General features: G+C 40.3%; 1 protein-coding gene across 6 annotated transcripts in view; it reads right to left on the bottom strand.

Moving 5' to 3' along the window:
* EPHB1 (EPH receptor B1) overlaps window positions 1-18,083 on the bottom strand; it is a 745,891-nt gene that overhangs the window by 236,527 nt on the left and 491,281 nt on the right. For all 6 annotated transcript variants that reach the window (XM_043997284.1, XM_043997282.1, XM_043997279.1 and 3 more), the window contains one exon: window positions 3,156-3,311. In XM_043997284.1, the coding sequence (XP_043853219.1) occupies window positions 3,156-3,311 (156 nt within the window). The remainder of the gene's footprint in view (window positions 1-3,155; window positions 3,312-18,083) is intronic.

Here is an 18,083-nt window from a genome sequence, read left to right as displayed (position 1 = left end):
GACTCCAGGCCCAGCCCTCTATCCACTGTGCCAACTAGTTAGGGTCCTGAGGCTCAGGGATGGATATCAGGATATCCAAAATCTTACAGATAGCAAGCATAAGAGGTGAGATTTGAACTCTGATCCTTTGACTCCAGAATTAGTACTCTTTACTGTGCTCTCCCTTTTCTAATTTCTGAGCAAACTTTTGCACCTCCATAATTACTAACTCATTGATGGATTTGCCACGGAAGTTTTTCCAAACCTTTTCATCTCTTTTCAAATTCCACATAGTTCCCTTCCCCTCCCCACTCTCCACTCCTCACCACAACTTAGATCCTTTCCTCATATTTAACTGAAAAAAAAAAAGGCCATTCACTTCTTTTCATCTCTACCTCAGCTCATACCACTCAGAAAATTTCTGCCACTTTTTCCTCCTTTACTCTTGTCTCACATGAAGAGGTGGTCTTTCTCCTTGCCAAGGCAGAGAAAACCCCTCTAAATACTCAAATGATCCAGTTCCATCCCATCTTCTACAACATCTCATCCCCATTATCTCACTTATCTTTAATATCTCCTATTTACTGGCTGATTTGTTCCTCTCCACAAACTTGCCCATGTCTGCATTATCTTAAACAAGTCCCCTCACTTGATCAATCTAACTCTGCCAGCAATTGTCCCAGATCTCTCCTCTGTTTTGTAGCCAAGGCCATCTATGATTTTGATTTCACCTCCTTTCCTCTCACTCTCTTCTTAACTTTCTGTGGCCTGGCTTCTGGTTTCATTATTCAACTGAAGCCATTCTCTCCAAAGAAACCAATGATCTCTTAATCATCAAATCCAATGGTCTTTTCTAAAGTACCAATCTTCTAGACCACTCTGTAGCCTTTGATACTGCTGATCATCCTCTTCTCCTTAATAATCTTTACTCTCTGGTTTTTGTGACACTGCTTTCTCCTGGTTCTCCTCCTATTTATGGGATGACAGCTCCTTCTCTGATTCCTCTACTAAATTTTCATCCACATCATGTCCACAAACAGTGAGGGTTCCACAAACCTCTGTTTTAGACCCTCTTCCCTTCTCTCTAAATATTATTTCACTTGCCCTCGTGTGACAGTGGGTAAGTCACTTAGCTCTGTTTGCTTCAAATATATGTGTAAACATAGACATATGCATATATACACATACGTGTACATACATATGTATATATCTGCATATATTTGTTCTAATAATACACATGTATGTATATATATGTATACATATACACATATTTTTGTTCTAATGGGCAAGTGTTATCCAAGTAGAAGTGGTAATTAGGGTTCTTTCTCCCTTGAGTTTTCACAAGAAAACCGTTAGGAAAATTATCACTAAGTAGACAAGACAGAGATGATATTCTTAAGCTGTTTGTCTATTTTTGTCCCCTAAACTGTTCATGGTCCCAGTTAGCACAACACAGTTTTCAAAGTCTGTTCATGTTTGGGACAACCCTTCCCTGTCTCACCTTCTCTCCCAATTGTCCATGGTAGAAGAGAAGATCTAAACTAAACCAGGAATGGGTCAATAGAATTTTTTTTTCATTCCAGTCAAGCAACTGAGTGACATTTGCCTCCTGGTCATAGGCAAGGGTGCCTTCTACCAGTAATTTAAGAAGAACCAGTAAAAGTGGCAGGATGCCCCGCCTATTGTGCAAAGGAAGTGATAAAACATGGTCCAGAAACCATGGATCCAAATAACCTTGACCAGCTTCACCAAGCCAAAGAGATCACAAAGTGTCAGTCTCAGTTGACTCAGGACAAAAGGTCTTTGAGCAGATTTCTACCATGGTCCTATCACATACCTCAAGGCCAGCTGATAAAGATGAAGACCATCTTCTCATGGACCAAGAAAACCAGATTCCACTTGACCTTATGTTACTTTTAAACATTCCTCATCAATCAATCAACTAATCAACAAATATTTATTTAAAAATCTATGTGCCAGGCACTGTGATAAATATCCTCATTGAACTGGAGTTACATAGTCTGACAAGCCTGGAAACTTAATCCCCTTAACCTTCCTTGGGGCAGCTAGGTGGCTCAGTGGATAAAGCACCAGCCCTGGATCCAGGAGGACCTGAGTTCAAATCTGGCCTCAGACACTTGACACTTACTAGCTGTGTGACCCTGGGCAAGTCACTTAACCCTCATTGCCCTGCCAAAAAAAAAAAGAAAAAAAAACAAACCAAAAAACCTTCCTTAGGATCAAACTGTTTCCAGTCATTTTTACTGTGTTTTTATTTTTTTTTCTTCCCTATGTTGTGGGCCCAAAGTACCCCAGAAGTTCTCTGGGGCACATCAAGAAATCTTCTCCTTGAGAAACTAAACCAGAGGACAGATATGCCTAGAGAGATAAGTGGAACCGGATCAGACTGAGCTAGCTTCTGGACCTCCACCCTCCATTCTGATCTCCATTACCCCTGGGGAGATAAGTTTGGATGTGACTGCGGCCTTTGTGTCCTGAAGACAGAGATGGCTTGAGAGATCTGTAGCCACCCCTCACCCAACTCCTCCAGCCACCACCAGTGGGGGATGGTCTGCCCTCACTAAAGGAACTTTCCACCATGAGATGGTCACCCCCATCAGTCCCCTATAAAAGTACCTACCAGCCTCCTGCTGGAGGAGATTGGTACCTCAGAGCCACGTGCTTTGATCCATACCTCTCTCCCCATGAGAAGTCCAAGGATTTCTTTCATGGTTTCCCCTTCCCTCCTTGCTCCCTTCCCTTGCCCCTAAATAAATTACCATCTTATTCTAACTATTTTTGTGTGCAAGAGGGTATAATTCTTTAAAGAGGAATTCCTAAGAACCCCTACCCCTAACCCCAACCCCATACCCCATTTTTCCCGTAACACCTATATAGTTTCTTTTTGAAGAGAATAATTCCTTATTTAAGCAAAAGACCTATAGTAGAGGGTGAGATTATGAGGGTGAAGATGGGTGTTATTAATATAAATAAAATGTGTGTGTGTGTGTTTTAAGGAAACTAGGGATTTGGTTGTTCCTGCTGGTGCTGTGAAAAGAATATGTAAGAAAATATTTAAAACTCAGAAAAAGGGGAGAGGGAGTTAACCATTCCATTTCCTCTATATTGATACAGCCAGAAAACAAAAGGCCATGCCAGCCAATACAGGTACTTACTGGTACATGCCACCTCCGGTGGGTCAAAGTCTGCCCGGTAATAGCCCGTGCGGCAGGTGCAGATGGGTGAGGCCTCTGAAGGAGATCGGCTATTGGATGGGCATTGAGAACAGACCCCCACTTCCTGATTTGCCTTGAACATTCCTGCTGGGCAGGCTGGAACATAATGAGATAAGAACAGATGAAAATTAATCACAAGAGAAATAATGTGGTTCTCTTATAGTCAAATCATAGGCTCTAAAGTTGCTATACTTACACTGTCTAGGACTTAAAGCATCTATTTCTTTATCACTGTCAAGCAAGTCCCCCACCCCACTCCACCCAGGCTGATGAAATCCTTTTTAATGCCTCCAGCAAGGGGAATTCCACAAATTCCTTTGCCAATTATTTCAACCCCTCCTCTCTAAGAACCAACCAGTATAACTTTCTCAAATTGCTCAATGAATATAGCCTTTACTCACAACTCTCATTTATTTATTCCAGACTCAAATGGAATATGGAAATCTAAGGATGGAGACTACAAACCATTCTTTCATACTCATCCTCCACAAATCATCTTATTTGCATGGGTTTTGCCATAGCATAAGATGGGGTACAGTGGGGAGGGGGTCCCCCCCCATTGAACCAGAGGCCTTTCCTTGCTTTGTCTTGGCATCCTGTGTATACTATAGAGGACAAAGGCTGTCCAGTGGCTAGCCCTCATTCTTGCCATGTGACTAGCCCATCGTTTTCATTCATATATTTCTTTAATGAGGTTCTTTGCTTTGCTACTTCTAAGTAATTCATTTTTTGTTATGTATTACCACTTAGTCATACCTACCATATGCCCTTCTATTGTCCTGTGAATAATTATGACATTTATATAGTGTTTTTAAAGTTTGTGAAATCTTGCTTTTTATGCATTATCTCATTTGGTACTCATAAGAACCTTATGAGTTAGATAATGCAATTATTAATAATCCCAATTTTAAAGGGAAGTACTATAAGGCTAAGTAATTTTCCCACCAACATATAGCTATGAAGTATTCAAAATATTGAAACCCCAGATCTCTCATTCAAAATCCAGGCAGGGCTTTATCCACTATTCTATTAGGTGGTACAGTTCATAAAGGAGTCAGGAAGACCCTGAATTCAAATCTGGCTTCATATACTTAGTAGCTGTGTGGCCCTAAGTGAGTCACTTAACCTCTATCTGCCTCAGTTTCTTCAAATGTAAAATAGGGATAATGATAGTACTGACCTCACAAGGTTGTTATGAAGATCAAATGAGATAATATTTGTAAAGTCCTTACCACAATGTCTGCCACTGCATGACCAACATGCCTTCATTGCATTCCTGACATTCCCATGACATTCAAGATACTTCTGTTCTAGTTCTCTTCTTATCTCTCTAATGATTCTTATTCTTGCTTTTTCAGGCTCTTTGCTAGGTCCCCTTTCTTCTCCAGCTCCTCAATGTGTTTTTCCCCCAAGGAAAACTCTCTCTGAACTCTTGGCACCTTATACCCTAGAGTGACTTCAATTATCACCTCTATGTGGAGGACTTCCCAATCTATATCCAGTCCCAAACTCTCCCCAGAGCTCCAGTCCCATATTTGCATGCGGCTACCAGATAGCTCCAATTGGATGTCCCATTAACACCACAAATCCAACATTTCCTAAGGCAAACCATTATCTTTATGCTACCCTCCCCCAAATGTTTTAACTTCCCTATCTCTGTTGATATATTGTACCACCATCTTTGCAGTCACCAACGTTCAAAAGTTTAAAGTCATTGTTGGCTTTTCCACCTCCTCCCCTCCTCACATAGAATCAGTTACCTTGCTTGTTGGACTCAGCTTTGATTATATTATTTCCTTTCTGTTTGCTTAGAGATTTGTAATGGTGTCCTTTCCCTGACCCCCATCTTCAATATCAGGAATTTCTTCCAATGAAAGGGAATGTATCCCATCCATGCCTGCCCATGCAATGTGACTCTTGCCCATGTTCTCCCCAAAGGGGGTTCATTCAATATTCTGGACACCTGACTTACTTGTTCAGGTCTAATTGGGTCATTCCCTTACTCAAAACACTTCTATGTGGCTCCCTATAATTTACTCAAATAAAACATATATTGCTTAATTGGGCATTCAAACTGCCTTCCTCATATAATGTGGATCTAACCTACATTTCTAACTTCATGTTGTTCTGTTCTCCTTTATGATCCTTCATTTCAGACAACCTGAATTTTTTAATAGTATCATATATAGTTATAGCTACTAATTCCTCAATGCTTTTGAGTAATATGTCTCCATGCAAGGAATAGACACAACTCAGACCCCTGCCATCTCTGACTGCTGGAATTCTTCCCTTCCTTCATGGACCAGTTAAAGATGCCACCACCTCCTCCAAGAAGCCATTCTTTCTCCATTAACTAAGAGTGGAACCTCCTTTCTCAAATCTGTCATTCTTCTCTGTTTGGGTCTCTTATGTATTTATCATACTCTAACTCATGTTATAGTTATATAACTTAGACAGAATACCTACCTGCCTTATCCTTCTTAGCAGATTTAAGTTCCCTAAGGACAAGGATTGTCTTTAGTTCATCTGTGTGTCCTTTAGGACTAAAAGAATGCTTTACACAATGTTGGCTGCACTGAATTGCCAAAGGCTATCTATTCCTTTTCAATTGAATGTCTGATTTTTGAGATGATGATGATGAAGAGTCAAAGACTAAAATTTGGGGGATACATGGGATTCCAATCAGTCTAAGACCATCATGGAATAGGAATTCATCTAGCCAAGATGATAGAAAGTGATACTTTTCGGAAAAATAGAGGGACAGTTAGAAGGTTTCTCCAGCTTCATTCTGGCTCAGTTACTCTCCTTTGCTACAGTCCTTTTCTAACATTAATCCTCAAAAGATGTATTTTCACTTTTTTTCTTCTTGTGGCCAAAAGTCTCCTCATTTACGGTGTGATGACTTAAGTCATAGAATAAACAAATGCTTTTGAGATCTACAAGCAGCATGAAAATGGATTTCTTCTGGATCTTCCTAGGAGACTTCAGATCTTAGGGCAATAGACCTCCTATTTCTAAAGGAGGCTATGAAGAAGAAAGGAAAAGTGCTGAATGAAAGATGGAACTTTGTAATGAGAAAAGAAAATAAGAGTGAATGTAAGGAAGGAGGGGGCTCTCTAGAGAAGGGTTCGACTATCCTTTTCCCTTAAAAAGAGGAAATTACTTACCTAATCACTGTGGCCTGCAGGCTCAGTATGTGACCTGCTAGGTCAATCAGAATCCCACTGAAGTAAATGTATTAAAAAAAAAAAACAACTAATAAGATAATGTATTTCTATACCAGTGATTTTTTTTGTTTGTTTGCTGAGGCATAAAAAAGGGGTGGATTTACTTATATTCAAATTTCATTATCAATAATAAATTAAAATTGAAATCAAATCCTATATAGACAGCCCCCAACTTTCAAGAGGACTGTGTTCTAAAAGGTAATTTATAACTTGATTGGGAGGTACTTAAAATGCATTTCATCACATATTTAATGCTATCAATCCTGATTAGCCCACAAAAGCCTGTTTAACCCATAATAGAGCTGGAAATACTGTACATTTCAATGAAACACCACTGAAAACATTAGAGGCCATCTAGCCCAGCCCCCTAAATTTGTAGATATGGAAATTGAAGAAACAGAGATGTCATGGTTTGCCCAAGGACACATAGATTGTAAGTAGAAGAGTGGGATTTAACTTCAAATCCAGTGCTTTCTCTACTACCCTATACTACTCTCTGATACCATCCATGTTGATGTCTTCTCCATTATTGAAGACTGCAAACCTTCTCACTTATCCTGTGCAATTCTTGTCTATGGTTTGTTTTGTTTTTTTTCCCCCCATAAGTCCTCCATAGGCATACCTCTGCATGCTAGAAGATTTCTCCTTGTTGTATGAGTATTTCTGGGATCTCAGTTTACTGTTTGGGTTGTCTACCTATTCAACAAATTCAATTCAACTCAATAAAGATATATTAACTGCCTATTTTAGGAGGGTACTGTGTCAAGAACTTAGGTATACACTTTAAATTAATACATACTTCTTGTTTTCATGGATTTTATAGTTTAGTGGGGCTGAGATATTGACACAGATATGTATAGAACTATAACCCTGATAAGTGCTTTAGAGGGATACAAAACAAAGTTCTAGGAGAACTATAAGGAAAAAGGCTATTACCAAGTTAGGGCAGGAGAAATTAGTCATAGGTTTGCAAAGAGCTTGGGCTGTGTCAGGCATTGCCATTGGCCCTCTTTTAGTGAGGGGTCCTGGGGAGGAGGAAAGGGCCAATGCTAATGCTAGCCCAGGCTATGATGGTACATCTAGGTATATCAAGTACATCCTTAAATGAAAGTCAGCTGAAATATAGAATTCATAAAGAGAGTAATATGAGAGAAAGAGAGAGAGAGAGAGGGAGAGACAGAGACAGAGACAGAGATGCCCTGGATTGTGGAGGATGTGAACAATATTATTTCTTTTTTTTTTTTATTTAAGTGAGGCAATTGGGGTTAAGTGACTTGCCCAGGGTCACACAGCTAGTAAGTGTTAAGTGTCTGAGGCCAGATTTGAACTCAGGTACTCCTTATTCCAGGGTCGATGCTCTATCCACTGTGCCACCTAGCTGCCCCTGATGTGAACGATATTAGGGACTAACATTGTGATTTCACTGACATAAGACACTCCCAGTGAAAAATTCCCTTTACCAGTATGAGTCAGATCAACTCTGTAACTCATATATAGTCTTAGCGAGTTGCTTAGGGTCACACAGCAGGTATGTGTCAGAGGCAGGACATGAACCCAGATCGTTCTAATGAGTAGGTTTAGGGGGAAAAGTGACAAGCTACTTTAGAACATGCTGGTTTGAGGTGCCAATTCATTTTCAGGAAATAATATCATCTAGACAATTGGAAATATAGATATTGAGCAGGTCTGGAGAAGAGAGGTCAGGACTGGACTCTTTCATTCTCACTACATTTCTAGCCCACTTCTTTTTCTGGTCATACAATTCCCAATTATATCTTTTATGTCACTTCTGGTATACCAGCAGTCATTGGTACTTCACTGCAGTCTGTTTATAACCACTATGCATTTTTGCATTGCCCTCTAGGTTATCTGTAATTGCAATTCTAAGATCATGGTGCTCCACAATTCATGGTCACAGAGCATCATCAGGCATTAAAAAGATGAGCTTCTGTAGTGGAGGCCAATTTGGGATCATTAAAAGCACTGTACAGTTTCCCAAATGCAATCCAGCCAGAGCTCATTATCCATCTGTAGCACTTGTCCAAGATACACATATGCTTCTTGGTTCTTTATTATGCCTAATTTCCCTTCAAAAACTTAACTGCTTTCCTTTTGCTGTATATAGGTGTGTCACCAGCATTATTCATACACTTATCGTCCATGATTAGGAGTTAGTGGGCATCTGGGAGAGGGAGAGTTAATGCACAGATGGGGATGGAAAACAGAAAGACTGAGATAAAGAGACAGAGAGATAGAGAAAGAAACAGAGAGACAGAGAGGAAGAGAGGAAGAGACAGAGGAAGAAAGAAAGAAACAGAGAAAACAGAAGAAGAGGGAAAGGGAGGGAAGGAGGGACAGAGAGACAGAGAAAGAGAAAAACAGAGACAGAGACAGAGACAAAAGACAGAGAGAGAGACACACAGAGAAAGAGAGAGACAGAGACAGAGAGAGACAGAGAGCTTTTCCTAAGGTTTAAACCTGGGAATGAATCACCGAATTTTGGAGTTAAAAAAGGTAGGGAGGAGGAAGTAGGGAATAGGATAGGGTTAAAGAGAACATACACAGAGAACTTAGCTATGAGAAGCAAAAGAGAGGAAAAGGAGAAAGCATGAAATGTGCACAATTCCCTTGAGGAGGAAGCTGTGAAATGGCGGGTTAGATTTTTTATATCAACGTGCCCCATACTTGCTCGCAGGTGGTACTATCACCTCAATATAGCTTGATTGTTGTTCAAAGTGAAGGGGTAAAATTAAGGGACCATGTTGGGGAAATGTACAGTTGTCATTCGTATAGTGGGGCATGTATGACTAAGGCAGCCAAATGTCTTTACAATTCTGGGATAGTATACTCTAATAAAACATGTTTTCTAAAACAAACAAACAAAAAACCCCAGATTTTTGATAGCTTTCTATATGTGGATAAGCATTAGGCCCGTGTTCAAATCCTGCCTCTTCCACTTCCTACCTATGTCACCTTGGCCAAGTCTCTCAGCCTTTCTAGGCCAGTTTCCTAATTTATAAAATAAAAGAATTGGACCAGATAGGCTCTGAGGTTACTAACAACTCTGGCTCTATGACCCTGTTGAGCCTGTGGCATTTCGAGGTGATTAGAGATTAGCTAGTCCAAAGTCTTCTTCTTTTAGACGAGAAAATAGAAGCTCAGAGAGGTAAGATATTCACCTAAGATTAAATAGGAAATAAGTAATGCTTCTCCCTGACCACTTTCAAGAAAAATGCAAGGCGTGTTTCACTTGACACCTCTTTCTGGCTCTCTCATATTCTTCTCTCAGCTTTCCGGCCTCCACAATGAAATCAGCTGTCATTGTTTCTGGATGTGCTGTTTTAATCTATATCCACTCACCACCCTATTACTTTTTGGCCAAAGTGCCCCATTGTGTTTTGCCTCCTCTCTTAGGACTGAAGCTCCTAGAAGGTGAGAATTATCTTTGTTTTTTTGTTTCATGTTTATATCCTCAGGACTTAACACGGGTTAAACACTTAATAAATGCTTTTTTTTAATCCACTTCATTCATATAATCATTCATTCATTTACTCATTCATTCATTCATTCATTCATTCATTCATTCATTCAGTCAGTCAGTCAGTCAGTCAGTCAGTCAGTCAGTCATTCTCTTACTACAAATCCAATGTTTTTGGCTCTAGGTCTTTGAGCTGAGAACATCAGGAAGCAAAGCATTTTCTTTCCTTCTTAGAGGGGCACTAGAATGCACGTGCTCCCTCCCAGGACGGAGTCCAGGGGAAAACGAAACTCTTCAGCATGTCTGTGCTCTGTGGAGGATTTTCTACTCCAGAAACATAGTGAACTACATTCACATTCCTCCTCAAGAGAGAATGACCTGTAATTGGCTATAGCTAGCTGCCATCTAGAAGGTCACCTTGGAACGCCCACCCAACTTCTCTCCTTGCCTCAAAGCCATAAGGAATGATGGGCACGTAGAATGTCCCCAAGTGCTTTCCTCCCTTCCACCCCTCCCCACACACAGACTTTTACTGACACTAAATCCATCACCTACAATACTATTACTTTATAAAGAAACAGATTAAGTGTCTCATAAACAGTGCAGTGATTGAGATAATGGAAAGTACCTCTCATCTCCATCTGCTGCATCAGGATATGAAGCATCTCCAAGCAGCCAGGAAGAGGAAATTAATAGAAGCAAGAGGGAATAACCACTTTTATGCAATTTCCTCAGTAGATAGTGGACTATCTAATCTTTATTGGAGCCCTTTAACCTGTCACTCAGCACTCACCGAAGCCTTTTTTCCCTCACAATTTTTCTTGATCTTGAAAGAAGATAAAATGAAAACCTCAAAACATTATTTTTGTGATTTTATTATTGGGAGGGTGTGTCTCTCCCCCAAAAGGGCATGAAAATCAACGTGGTTTTTTTATGCAACAATAAAGCAAATGAGATTGTTTGTTCTTTTTTTTCATAGATTTTTTTTGGGGGGGACAGGGACAGGGAGTATAGTTTTCTACCTAAGGAAACCTATCTCTGCATGTTAACTTTGCTTCTTTATCCCCACCTCCTTTGTCTTTTCATTCTTTTTAATAATCTAATTACTCTTGCTGATCTAATTTTTTTTCCAAAATGAGTTTGTAAAATGTTCATGTCTATGAATATTCATCAGCTGGTTAAAGGATAAGACGCTGTTCCTCTATGCTCCCCTTCAAGAGGAAGAGCCAGGCTTCTAGGTTTATAGTCCTTCCCCCTTCCCCAATTTACCTCCTTAGGTTCTGTCAAACATCCATTGCAGGGGGGAGAGGTCGATTCCTTAGGCAGGTTGGCAAAATGGACGGACTTTTTCTGCACCTTCAGCTGAGAGACCTGCCATACTGTCAAAAACTCAATGATGGCTGTGAACTGCTGTATGCTCCCTACAGGGTTTAAATGGGAGAGCCTGACACTGCTGTTATTACCTCTCTCTGGAGGCATAATGAAAAAAACAGCAAGGAGACTGATCCAGACATCAACTTTGCTCACTGCTAGAAAACGGATTTGCTACTGGCCCAGCAGGGCATGCTATAGACCAAAATCTGAGGAAGCAATGTTTTTGAGAATTTAATAATCAAATCTCATATTTCTCTAGACTTTTCAGGTTTACCAAGCATTATCAGCATCATAACCCCTAGAATTAGGTCAGGCAGGATGCAGGACTACAGTCCTCTGGGCCTTAGAATGATGTGTCAAGGAGGACATACTCTAACAGGTCTTACCAAATTAGAGAGTTTTTGAGTATAGGCTTGAGATAGATGCATCTCTGAGATTTAAGGGCCAACCTAGCTAAGAACTCATTAGATCAGCCTCAGGGTGATGATTTTTGAGGCACAACAGCTTTTAAAGGTCAAAGGAGCATAGATTTAGAGATGGAAGGGACCCAGGAGCCCACCCTCATTTTTTCATTGGCAGCTAGACAAGGAAATGGTTAAGAGTGATGGACATGGAGTGAGAAAAACTCTTTTGAATTCTGTTTCAGATGTGACCCTGAGCAAGTCACTTAACCTCTCTCAGTTTCAGTTTCCTTATCTGTAAAATGGGGGTAATAATAACATCTTTGAGGAAGAAGTGAGGTAATGTATGTACAGAGCTTAGCAAACCTTAAAGTGTTCTATAAATACTAGCTAGCTATTACATATAAGGAAACTGAGGCTCAGAGAGGTTAAGGAGGTTAACCTTGCCCAAGGTTGTCAGTGTCAGAGGCAGGATTTGAACCCCAGTTCTTTGACTAGAGAATCAGTGGTCTTCCCATTGTACTGCATTGTTTACAAAATGAATCTGTGAAAAACCAGTAGTGAAATGACACCTCCCTGACATAGTGAAGAATTATAGTTGAACAAATTGAACCTCAGAAAGGTGAAGCTACTTGCCTATGGACCAAGCTAGGATTAGATCCAAGATTTGAAATCAGGTCTTCTGATTTCAGCATCAACAGTCTTTCTCCTATACCAGATTGTGCAAAAGACAATGCCACAGCCTATTTCCCTTCCTCCATAGGTAAGCCTTGATGGACCTATCTTAAGTGATTTAGGCACTGTTTGTCCCAGTATCAGCTGATGTTTCCTTGAATTAAACAGAAAAAAAAATATTCCAAATTACATCTTCTTGCTATCTTACTTTCTGTTTGGCAAATTGTTAATGATTTTTGACTTTCTAAAACAAAGCAGGAAGACCACCTAGGCTGCCAGTGTTTCTCTGACTTGGGTAGGTAGACTGATTAGAGTGCTGGACCTGAAGTCAGGAAAAGCTGAGTTAAAATCCTGCCTCAGATGTCCACTAATTGTGTGACCTTGGGCAAGTCACTTAACTTTTCATTTTCAGTTTCCTCACCTGGCAATGAGGATAAATCATTAAATGAGATCATGCATTCAATGTAGTTGCAAACTTTACTATATAAAAGTTATTATTATTGTAATTTAGTATTGTTATTAAAATTCCCTTGCTTTCTAGGTAAAAGAGGCCCATGCTTTTCAGATCAGAGACCTTCATAGCATAGAGAGATGAGGAAACAGATTGTTCCAATTCCCTACACTCCCCAAGTTCCCAAAATAGAGCTAGGAGGACAGTGGCCTTTTGCTATACCATTTCATTATCAGGTAAGATGGTGGCTTATTCTGCCACTAAATAAATATAGTACCCTAGGTAACCACTTCACCTTTTCAGGTCTCAGTTTCTTCATCTATAAAATGAGAAGGTTATATTAGATTATCTTTCAAGTCCCTTCACAGTCTTTCATTCTATTATTCAAGTAGCATAGCAATCCTATGTCATTATATATATAGGATGTTAGAGCGATGGACCAAGAAATCCTTAGAAAACTTACATATGGCTCTACTGTTAACTATACAGCTCTATCAAGCCAAAATGCTTTAACTGGTTCCATGAATAAGAATATTTATGTTTATGTCTGGGTATAGATGCATAGACATCTATACATGTATATATACATATATAAACATTATGTAAACACATAAGTGTGTTTATATGTACATGAATATACATCGATGTATGCATAGGTATACATAAATATATTCCAGACCTGTGTGTATATTTCTCATGGTTGAAACTCACTTTAAACAATATAGACCACCAAATTGTCTACAACTCATAAAATCTAGAGGGTTGTCTGGGGAGCTAATTGGTTAAAGGACGTGTGGTATGTATGTGTCAGAGGAAGACATTAATTCCAGGTCTTCCTAAGTTCCTTCAATCCAATAAGCCATGATCCCCCTTCTATGACTACATGTGTTAGGTGAAATGACATTGTCAGGGGCGATTAATGCCAAAGAAACCATATTGTCAATACATTTCCAGTAAAACAATGACTTAGTGGCACTTCTTGGCTTTTTGACAAGGTGGGATTTTGTTCCAATAGATCAGCAATATGTTTGTGCAGGATCATGATGTTTGGAAACACTTTATGCAGATTATACAAGTAATTACTCAAAACAAATGTCAGGCACCTCCAACCTTTGGCACAGATACTTCTGAGAGAATAGAAAAAGAACTCATAAGGTGTTTTCAGGGGCACAATTGTCATTGACCCCATGATACAAGATCCTCACCCTCTAGCTCTCTATTTTATATTTTTCCTTAAGATCATCAGCAGCCATAACTCTCCCCAGGGAAATTCCCCAGTGCAAAGGAACACAGCATGGCCATACACAAAAGTTCTATCAAATAAGCAGACACTTCAGAACTGGGGTGTTCTGCTACAAAGATATCTAATAGGACTGTCTTACACCTCCTCCTTTCAACTTTCAAATTTGGAATAGGACTGGTTTAGAAATACCAGGCTATGCAGCTAGGTGGCACAACGGATAAAGCACTAGGCCTGGATTCAGGAGAACCTGGAGTTCAAATCTAGCCTCAGACACTTGACATTTACTAGCTGTGTGACCCTGGGCAGGTCACTTAACCCTCATTGCCCAATCAAAAAAAAAAAAAAACCAGGCTAGAAACCTAGATTGACTTTAGCCTTGCTCCAAACAGACTCAAGGTGGAAGAGAGGCTGGTATCTTCATCAAGTCTGTGGACAACAATTTCTGCCTACCTTCTCTACACATAAATTATTAGACCTTGATGATTGTGGTAATACCAAAGGTCCTAGCCTACAACAGTCATACTTTGACTTTGGGACTGCCATCTGGTAAGCACTACAACAATTACCACACTGTGAGTTTGTGGCACCTATGTGGTACTGAGAGGGAAAAAAAAAACCAACTGGTTCAAGAGGCATACTCATATGCAAGTAAATATGGCAGACAGACTGACTGGTGAAGCAACATGATTGGGCAGTGTCTGTAATTATTACTTCCCTGAAGATCAATAGGTGTGAAACTAAATGGGCCTCTAGTTAATGTCTCTTAATGTCCAACGCCATGTTTAACTGGTCTGTGCAGTTGGGGCCACTTAGCAATATACAAGCATCACTCATGTGAGACACTCACTGAAATTGATGTATGAGGTTGCAGGCTCTATGTCATAGACAGTTGAATGAATTTGTAACTTACGGCACTATTAAGCTGCCTTGGACAGGCGATAGCACTTCTGTGGATAATCTATCAATGTGCAAGTTGTTTGGAGGGCAAGGGGGCGGGGAAGAAGTCTGAGCTCTTGAGAGCTTATGGAGAATATGACTGGGGAACAAGGAGTAAAAGAATCATAGGGCAAAGAAGAAGAGCCTCTTGTGGGGAGACATAGAAGTTTGGGGACATCACAGACAGCAGGAAGATTATAGATAATTGTGAATTGGAGCCCTCTCCCAGACTCCTGGGCTTAGATGAGGGGCAGAAAACCTCACTTGTGCACTTCAAAAATCTTGACAACACCTAAAGTTCTCCTGGAGATAGATATGTGGCAGCATCATTAAGTGTGAGTGTCCAGAGCTCTGATCAGCTAGGATTCATGGTCAACCCCTGACTTGTCTAGGTTTGGCCCATCTCAATGACTAAGTATTTATTGTGTCTGTTATGTGCCAGGTAGGCAGTGGTGAAACAAAGAGAAACAGTAGCTTTCCCCAAGGGGTTTCCATTCTATGAGTACATGGGCACATGCTGTTCAGTCGTTTTAGGTGTGCTTGATTCTGCATGACCCCATTTGGGGTCTTCTTGGCAGAGACACTGGGAATGGTTTGCCATTTCCTTTTCTAGCTCACTTTACAGATGAGGAAACTGAGACAAACAGGGATAAGTGACTTGCCCAGGATGATTCAGCTAGTAAGCGTCTGAGGCCATTCTAAAGGATTTTTTCTCAAGGTTATAACTGAAGCAACAATATCTCCGAATTACCTGGCTAATACCAACAAGCAGACAGACTTTTACTCTATGGGAATGCTGCCTTATTGGAATACCAAAGGTGTAGTCAGCTCCATGGTCATATCTGAATCAAAATCTCATTGATGAGGCTGTGTCCATGTGAACAATACTGCTCAAAAGAGGTCAGATTTGGATCCTGATGCTACAGCAAAGAAAAAAACTAGGCAGCTGAAAAGAGATCACCAAGCAAAGCCCAGGCAGTCCATCTGTCTGTCTGTCTGTCTGTCTGTCATTCTTGGCTTTGCCTGAGAAGAGATGTGACAAGCACAATTCAGCCAAACTCTAATTTTTTACAGTAAGGTCTGACCAATGTCTGAATTTTTTCATGGCTTTCTTGACTTAGGAACAATCTCAGAATGGGTTTCTAAGCCATGAATCCTATCTTGTCTAGACTGGTTTTGCCTTGCAAGACATTAAAATATACTGGATCTTCCCAATGACCTTGAAAATTATTTCTGCAGGTTCTCTGGGTTAGGAATGAATATAGCTTTCTGTACTTAGGGACTTTAGAAATTCTAGGTGCTACTGTGCTTGCTATTTTGCTATCTGCTCCCAAGTCAGAGGGTAACTAGGCCAAGTTGTGGGGATGAATGCATGTGTAACCCTCTTATCAGGAGTGAAGGGTAGACCTTATCTCCAGACATCTACTTCTCCCATTACCAGATCAGGGGCCCCTTCTGGGTGTAGGACAAACAATTCAAAATAGCTCATTTTTTACATAAATGATGGTGCACTGCAGAATCAGAATATTTGAGTTAAAAAAATCCCAGCTCTTTGGGAAAATAATTTTGACTTCAACATAGGTGCTACAATGGGTAAAGTAAGGACTGAAACTGGAGTTAGGAAGACCTGAGTTCAAATTTAGCCTCAGATACCTACTGGCTCTGTGATCCTGAGCAAATCACTCAACTGCTGTCTGCCTCTGTTTCCTCATGTTTAAAACGGGAATCATGATAGCACCTATTTCCCATGGGTTGTTTTAAGGATAAAATAATACTTTATAAAGTGCTTTGTAAATTTTAAAGCACTCCATACATGCCATTATTGTTTTCTCATCCCCAAAAGAAGGGAGTTGCAGCAGACAATCACTGACATGCGCAAGGTTCTCAACATTCTGTAATCTGTTTTATGGGCTGGGTCAACCAACATAGTCAGGATGCTGGGGCTCTGGTCTCCCTTGTAGCTTTGCTGTGCATTGTATAGGTGAGGTGGAAGGAGGGTAATTGGAGGAAGAGAGGGAGGGAAATGAGGATTAAAAGTCTGGAGGGAATTAAAGGAAATCATAAGATAAGTTGGGGAAGTGAGGAGGCTGAAGAGATAAGGCAAGATGAAGGATTCTGGCCAGAGTGAATGGGAAGAGAATTAGAAAGGATGACAGAATGTTGGGGACAAAAAAACTTCATTTTCCCCATTAACAAAACTCTCCAATCACTTATTTCTCTAGACTACTTCCCCATGGGAATTTGGTTCATATTATCTTCTAGGGTGGGAAGACCCAACCTTCCCTTTCTTCTTCTTTTCCTCCTCCTCTTCCTCCTATTAGTCTGACCTTATCTCCAGACATCCACTTCTCCCATTACCAGGTCAGGTGCCCCTTCCGGGTGTAGGCCTTTAGCTAGTCAAATGAATCACTTTTGTCAGGGCCTGCATCAATAGTACAGAAAAAGATAGAAATGGGCCCTTGAGAGCTGGTCCCCTGAAGCCCCCAAATCACATTGCAGTGTGGGGCAGAGGGGAAAGAAAGTCACAAAGGTATTCTGAATTGGAGGACTTGAGTTCAAACCCCAGATCTCCTAATTATTACTTATGTGACCTCAGGTAAAATATTCATCTTAGTTTTCTCACATGTAAAATAAAAAGATGTTTGAATGAAATTATTTTTAAGGTTCCATCCATCTCCAAATCTATACTCCTATGATGTGGTACCACTGGTCTGCAGAAGCCATAAAGACATACACCTGATGCTTCCTCTAGAGGAGAGGTTCTTAACTCTTTTTAATGTTATGGACCCAGGCAGCTAGGTGGCACAGTGGATAAAGCACCAGCCCTGGATGCAGGAGGACGTAAGTTCAAATCAGGCCTCAGACACTTGACACTTACTAGCTGTGTGACCCTGGGCAAGTCACATAATCCTCATTGCCCTGGGGAAAAAAAGAAAAAAAATAAAGAAAGTTAATGTTATGGACCCTTTGGCAGTCTGGTGAAACTGAGGAACCCCTTTTCAGAGTAACGTTTTTAAATAATTGAAACATATGCTAAATTTCAATTAGAGGTTAGTGAAGATAAAGATGTCATTTATTTTTTC

This window comes from Dromiciops gliroides, chromosome 3 (genome assembly GCF_019393635.1).
Source record: "Dromiciops gliroides isolate mDroGli1 chromosome 3, mDroGli1.pri, whole genome shotgun sequence".
Lineage (NCBI taxonomy): Eukaryota > Metazoa > Chordata > Mammalia > Microbiotheria > Microbiotheriidae > Dromiciops > Dromiciops gliroides.
Note: the sequence above shows the minus strand (reverse complement) of the source record. Positions and strands in the feature narration are given on the sequence as shown.